General features: G+C 34.5%; 1 protein-coding gene across 2 annotated transcripts; it reads left to right on the top strand.

Moving 5' to 3' along the window:
* On the top strand, positions 1-3,683 carry LOC123884805 (G-type lectin S-receptor-like serine/threonine-protein kinase SD2-2). 2 transcript variants are annotated; one of them, XR_006800926.1, is made up of 2 exons: positions 1-3,032; positions 3,210-3,683. XR_006800926.1 is itself a non-coding variant. In XM_045934023.1 (2 exons), exon 1 carries the CDS (start codon positions 230-232, stop codon positions 2,756-2,758), a length of 2,529 nt encoding a protein of 842 aa, XP_045789979.1. In that variant the 5' UTR covers positions 1-229; the 3' UTR covers positions 2,759-2,766; positions 3,210-3,683. The 2 variants fall into 2 exon arrangements, 1 of the variants encoding a protein (XP_045789979.1); XM_045934023.1 differs by having other exon boundaries at positions 1-2,766.
* The last annotated feature ends 2,663 nt before the right edge of the window (positions 3,684-6,346 follow it).

Raw genomic sequence — 6,346 nt, 5'->3', positions numbered from 1 at the left:
GTATGAATGTATGTACTAGTTTGAAAAATTGAAGATTTATTATTAGAAAAAGAAAGAAAAGATATCAAAAAGCACAATCTCCATTGCCTCCCATTTTAGTAGGGAGGGAAGAACTCTCACAACACAACACAAACCTATCTTTCTTTCTTTCCTCTCCGACAACCTCAAAAAACAACTATGAACAACAACTAACCTTAACCTTAACCTTAACAACATCAAAAAACAAATAATGTCACTCATTTTCATTTTCTTTCTCTTATCTCACTTCACTCTCTTCACTTCTCCTTCACCCATTAACAGCAACAACTCCAATGTCATTATTTTAACACCAAACAAAACCCTTTCAAGCCAAAATCAAACCTTTGAACTTTGTTTCTTAAATTTACAAAACCAAAACCAACAACAACCTCGTTACTATCTAGTTATCCGTTTCACTTCTCTTCCTTCACCAAACATCATTTGGGTCGCAAACCGTAACAAACCCATTTCATCTCTTTCCGGTTCATCTCTTCAATTAACCCAAACCGGTCAATTAGTACTCCTTACTCAAAACGCCGTCGTTTTATGGCAAACCAAAACCAATTTCAACACAAACAACAAAACCAGTACCACCATACTTCAACCGAAGCTTTTAGAAAATGGTAACTTCATTCTTGTTAATAATCACAACGGTGTCGTTTTATGGCAAAGTTTTGATGAACCAACTGACACGTGGCTACCAGGTATGAATCTAACTAGGGTTCATAATTTACTTTCATGGAAGACTTTAACAAACCCTAGTAATGGTTTTTATTCATTAAGGTTGAAACCACCGAATTATGGTCAATTTGAGTTAGTTTTCAATGAAACTGTATCTTATTGGTCTACTGGTAATTGGACTGGTGGGTCATTTAGTGATGTACCTGAGATGATGATTCCTTATCTTTATCGGTTTGATTTTAAAGACGCCTTTTTGCCGACTGCGTCGTTTGGATTCTCCGAAAGGACGATGGATAACGGTGTTAGACCGCCTACGATGTTTCGTGTTGAGCCGTTTGGTCAGATTCGGCAGTATACTTGGTCGAATCAGGCTGGTTCGTGGAATATGTTTTGGTCGAGGCCTGAATCGATTTGTTCGGTTCGGGGTGTTTGTGGGAAGTTTAGTGTTTGTACGGGGGAAATGTCGAGGGTTTGTGAGTGTGTTAAGGGTTTTGTGGCGGTTGACGGTGGTGGTTGGGGTTCGGGTGATTATTCGGAAGGTTGTTGGAGAGGGGAGAGGGTTTGTGATGAAAATGATGGTTTTGAAGATTTAGGTGCTGTTAGGTTTGGTTTTGGTAATGTGAGTACTTTTACGGCTAAATCTAAAAGCTTGTGTGAGAGTGGTTGCTTGGGTTCTTGTGATTGTGTTGGTTTGTCTTTTGATGAAAAGAATGGCTTTTGTAAGAGTTATTTTGGGTCTCTTTTTGATTTTCAAAATTTAACTGCTTTGGAGAGTGGTCGTGGTGATGGGAATGTGTTGTATGTCAGGGTTCCTGGTGGCAGGGGTGAGGGGAAGATTAAGAGGTTGAGTGGTAACGTTTTAAGTGGTGTTATAATTGGGTGTGTTTTGTTTTTGGTTTTGGGTGTGGTGGTGGTGACTTTGGTGGTGTTGATAAAGAGGAAGAGATTGAAGAAAGAGAATGATAATGAGTTTGATCCTATTTTGAATTTGAAGTTGTTTACTTACAAGGAGCTTCAATTGGCGACTCGAGGGTTTTCTGAGAAAGTTGGGCATGGTGGGTTTGGGACGGTGTTTAAAGGGGAGTTGAGTGATTCTACTGTTGTTGCGGTGAAGCGTTTGGAGAGGCCGGGAGGTGGGGAGAAAGAGTTTAGGGCCGAGATTTCAACGATTGGGAACATTCAACATGTTAATCTTATGAGGCTAAGAGGTTTTTGCTCTGAGAATGCGCATCGACTTTTGGTTTATGAGTACATGCCGAATGGTGCCCTTAGCGCTTATCTGCGAAAGGATGGGCCTTGTTTGAGTTGGGATGTTAGGTTCAGAGTGGCGATTGGAACTGCTAAAGGCATAGCGTATTTACACGAGGAATGTAGAAGTTGCATTATACATTGTGATATCAAACCTGAAAACATTCTTTTGGATGGTGATTTCACTGCCAATGTTTCTGATTTTGGATTGGCAAAGCTAATTGGCAGGGACTTCAGTAGGGTGTTGGCAACCATGAGGGGTACTTGGGGATATGTAGCACCGGAATGGATTTCTGGCGTTGAAATTACAACTAAAGCTGATGTTTACAGCTATGGAATGACATTGCTAGAACTCATAAGCGGTCGCCGGAATGTGGAGGCACCACCTTCGTCTGGTGATAGAAAGAGTGGTTGTGAGACAGAGGAGAAATGGTTCTTTCCTCCGTGGGCAGCACAGCTGATAATCGAGGATAATATGGCTGCTGTGGTTGATAAGAAGCTTGGAAATGTATATAACATTGAGGAGGTCAAGAGAGTAGCGATGGTAGCAGTTTGGTGCATTCAGGATGATGAGACAATGAGACCTACCATGGGTACGGTGGTGAAAATGTTAGAAGGGTTAGTGGAGGTGCCTCTTCCACCACCGCCTAAGTTGCTACAAGCGTTGGTTGCCGGAGAGTCCTTTCACGGTGTCAAGGCTTATTCAAGTAATGCAGTTTCTACTGTTGACAGTTCATCTGGTTACGACAACATGGAAGTGTCGGCTGCTGATTCAGAGTCATGTATAGGAGATGTTTTTTCAGAATCATAGGAAACAAGGCAAGTTACTTTTCATATTCTAGCAACCAGCAAAACTACAGTAATAATTTTTTACTATGTTCATGTTGTGGCTGATCACTAGATCTAAGGGTTAAATAAGGAAAAATTGGAATGGGAAAAAATTGCAATTTGATGTGGAATATACTACTTGTATTGTTTAGTTTGACTGTATCTAGTTGCTAACAGACAACCATGTGATGAAATCTTTTCAAAGTTGTTCACCAAAAACTCAACTCAATGATTATTTTATCCTTTGATGTTACAAGGTATGATTTGACCAGCCAATCATTTTGTTTCTTAGTTTTATTATTATAATGTAATTACAATGATGAGAGAAAACATTGTTTAACAACTGGTTAGATGCTGATAGCTACAGTCATTTTTATACTTCAATACTATATAGTTGCTTGTCTCATTGGACAATTCTTCAATGTTAATGTTAGGAAAAGGATTATTTCGACCGTCCGATTAACAATAAATGGCTGAGATTAAAACTGCGATTAAACTATACTGATAATCAGAACCGTCCAATTGCTTTTGAATGGCTGAGATTGTTTATTGTGTGTAACTGCGTAAAGTAGTTACAACAGGGAATTCAGATCCTTAACTTAAATGTTGCTAGTGAAAACATGCAGCATCTTCTGGAGAAGCAAAAAACATTCTTGGTTATAGCCATTTTTATTTGTTTTTTATGAATGTATCAGTATATAAATTCTTATGTTCCATTTTGTGAAACATAGAGTGGGATATAGCCTTGTAAATTGCATGTGCGTTTGTATTTTTAGTATAGTTAGGTAGATTATGGGGGTCCATGTCATTTGTTTTGTATTGATCAAATATTCCATAAATCTTTGTATATTTTGTTTCTTTATCAGGAAACTACAATCAAACAATCTAGACCAAATTCATGATTCGAATTTGAAGGTATGAAAAATAGAAGGAGAGTTGAATTGTGTTAGCCATTTCAATTATAGGCGGATTCTAGCATGGGGGAGGGAAACATATCTCCCACCAGTAGGAGAGCTTTAAAACTTGTTATAGCAGGTTCCACCGGTAATAATTTTTTTATATTTAAAAATATAATATTATTTATTTATACTTTAGCATAATTTTTTTTGTAGGGATATAATATTGTAATATTCCTTCCGTCCATTTTAAATGATCTATTTGATCATTTCACACACTTTAAGAAAAATGCATAAATAAATAAAAGAAAGAGAGTTGTACAATTACTAAATTGCCCTTACCTTTTTTATTACTAGTAGTAATGATTAAATTGGTTGAGCATGTCACACATAAACAGGTACCCACATAAAGGGTAAAATTGGAAAAATTGCTTTGAAAGTTGTATAGGTCATTTATTTTGGGACAAGTCAAATTCAAAAAAAGGTCATTTAAAATGGGACGGAGGGAGTACTAGTTATAGTTGCCATAATTAATTATTGGCTTAATTAGTAAAATGGTCCCTTAAAGACATTTTTGGTTTCACATTAGTCCCTTAAAGAAAAAAAAGATCGGAATAGGTCCTTAAAGAAAAAAAGGTAAGAATAGGTCTCTTAAAGACATATCCGTTAATCAGTTTGATCATATTCGGACCTTTTTTTAGGGACCAAACTGATTAATGGAGATGTCTTTAAGGGATCTATTCGGACCTTTTTTCTTTAAGCAACCTATTCAGACCTTTTTTTTTCTTTAAGGACCAATCTAAAACAAAAAAATGTGAACCATTTTACAAATTAAACCTTAATTATTATTCAAGATTAACATAATAAAAACACCTTTTTACAAATATTCGGCTCTGTTAGGAACGAGTTCGACGAGTCCTGGGTTGTTACAATCATGAAAAACAGAGGAATGGTGGTGATGTTGAATTTGTTTATTTATACCTCCATGTTTGAGAATCTAAAAATCCTTATTTTGTTAAGAATGAATTTGTTTTTCTTGATCTAATATATCCTCTTCACTTTAATGCTACCTCCGTAAAAACCATGGTTACTGTTTTCCAAAGCTGGGTTCAAAACAAAATTGCTAGATTGTGAATGCAAGGGAAAGGGGTTGTTGATATTTTTTATGGGGATTGAAAAATTGAGATTTTAGGAAGATGCGAGGGAAGGTAAGGATCTGTGAGGATCCGAATTTGAGGAATCAATTTATTTGAGATTTTTCCTCTCCTCATTTCATATCTCATAATTCATGGAACTTTGGTGGTGATTTTTCCTCTACTGTATTTTTGCTTTTGTACCTTCTATGAATGTGTTGTCTCCTCTTTGAGATTTCTGGGTTTGTCTTACTTTGTACCTTCTAAAAGTCCAAAATTGCCATTGAAAATTTAAAAATTGCTCCAAAAACTAGAAATCAAATAGTAGATCTGGGTATTGAGAAGAAGAAAATCTGTGTGGTTCAACATCAATAACATATTTGGGTAAAGAAGAAGTCACGGAAAATTATTTATAAAAATTTTGATTTTAAAGAACTAGTATTAACTTTGGGTCAAATCATCATTGATAAAAGTAGAGGATGGAAAGAAAAAAAAAACACTAAAAAAAAGTTACTATTACACTGTTACAACAATTTTCCTGTACTTCATCCTAACCGTTCATTATTTTTTCAACACATCTATTGGTTATAAAACACATTTTACCGGTGGGAGATATGTTTCCCTTTCCCACGCTAGAATCCGCCTCAATTATAAGTATTTTGGATAACATAATGATTATTTTGAAATTTTTATCAGTGATAGTTATTTTATTACGTATATGATAGTTAACATTTATTATAATTAGAATTGCCCCATATATCATAGTTAGTTTGAAATTTATATTAGTTAGAACTTATCCCGTATAAAATATTTTTTTATGAAATATCTATTAGTTATAACTTGTGTCACATATGATAATTATTTTGAATTTTCATCGGTGATAATTTATCTTGTATATGATAGTTCAAATTTATGCCAGTTATAACTTATCTCGTAAAAAATAGTTTTTTTTTAAAAAGTTTTATCAGTGATAGTTTATCTCTAATATGATAGTTAATTTTTTTTTTGGTTGATTATGATGGTTAAAATTTATGTCAGTTGTAACTTATCCTGTGTAAAATAGTCTTTTTGAAAATTTTATTAGTTAGAATTTATCTCACATATGATCATTTTTTTAAAATTTTTAATGGTCACATCTCTTATATTCTAAGCTTATTCCGATAAGCTAACCCTAAACCTAATCATTTTCCCTCTATTTTTATTGCAGTTTTATATAAAAAATTATTTTAAAATAATTTTTTAAAATACCTTTTAATATTACAAGTTTTTTTGTTACATATTAGGCTAATTAGATATGTGCACCACACGGGTCGAAGTTCTAGTATTCTCATCATACATAATTATTTTAATGGCTCAGATTAAAACTTCAAAATGAAGAGTTCACCATAAGTCCTGTCTTGGCTGTGAAACAAACATAGTTTCCGTATGTGAACAATGTATTTCCATAAGAGATCATTTAAGATGCATCCCTTGTATTGAGAATTTATGGTAGCAACCACAAATTATTCAAAAAAATCCCTTCTATTGATAATTATTTTAAAA

This window comes from Trifolium pratense, linkage group LG5, assembly GCF_020283565.1.
Source record: "Trifolium pratense cultivar HEN17-A07 linkage group LG5, ARS_RC_1.1, whole genome shotgun sequence".
Lineage (NCBI taxonomy): Eukaryota > Viridiplantae > Streptophyta > Magnoliopsida > Fabales > Fabaceae > Trifolium > Trifolium pratense.
This window is presented reverse-complemented; position numbering and strand designations above follow the sequence as displayed.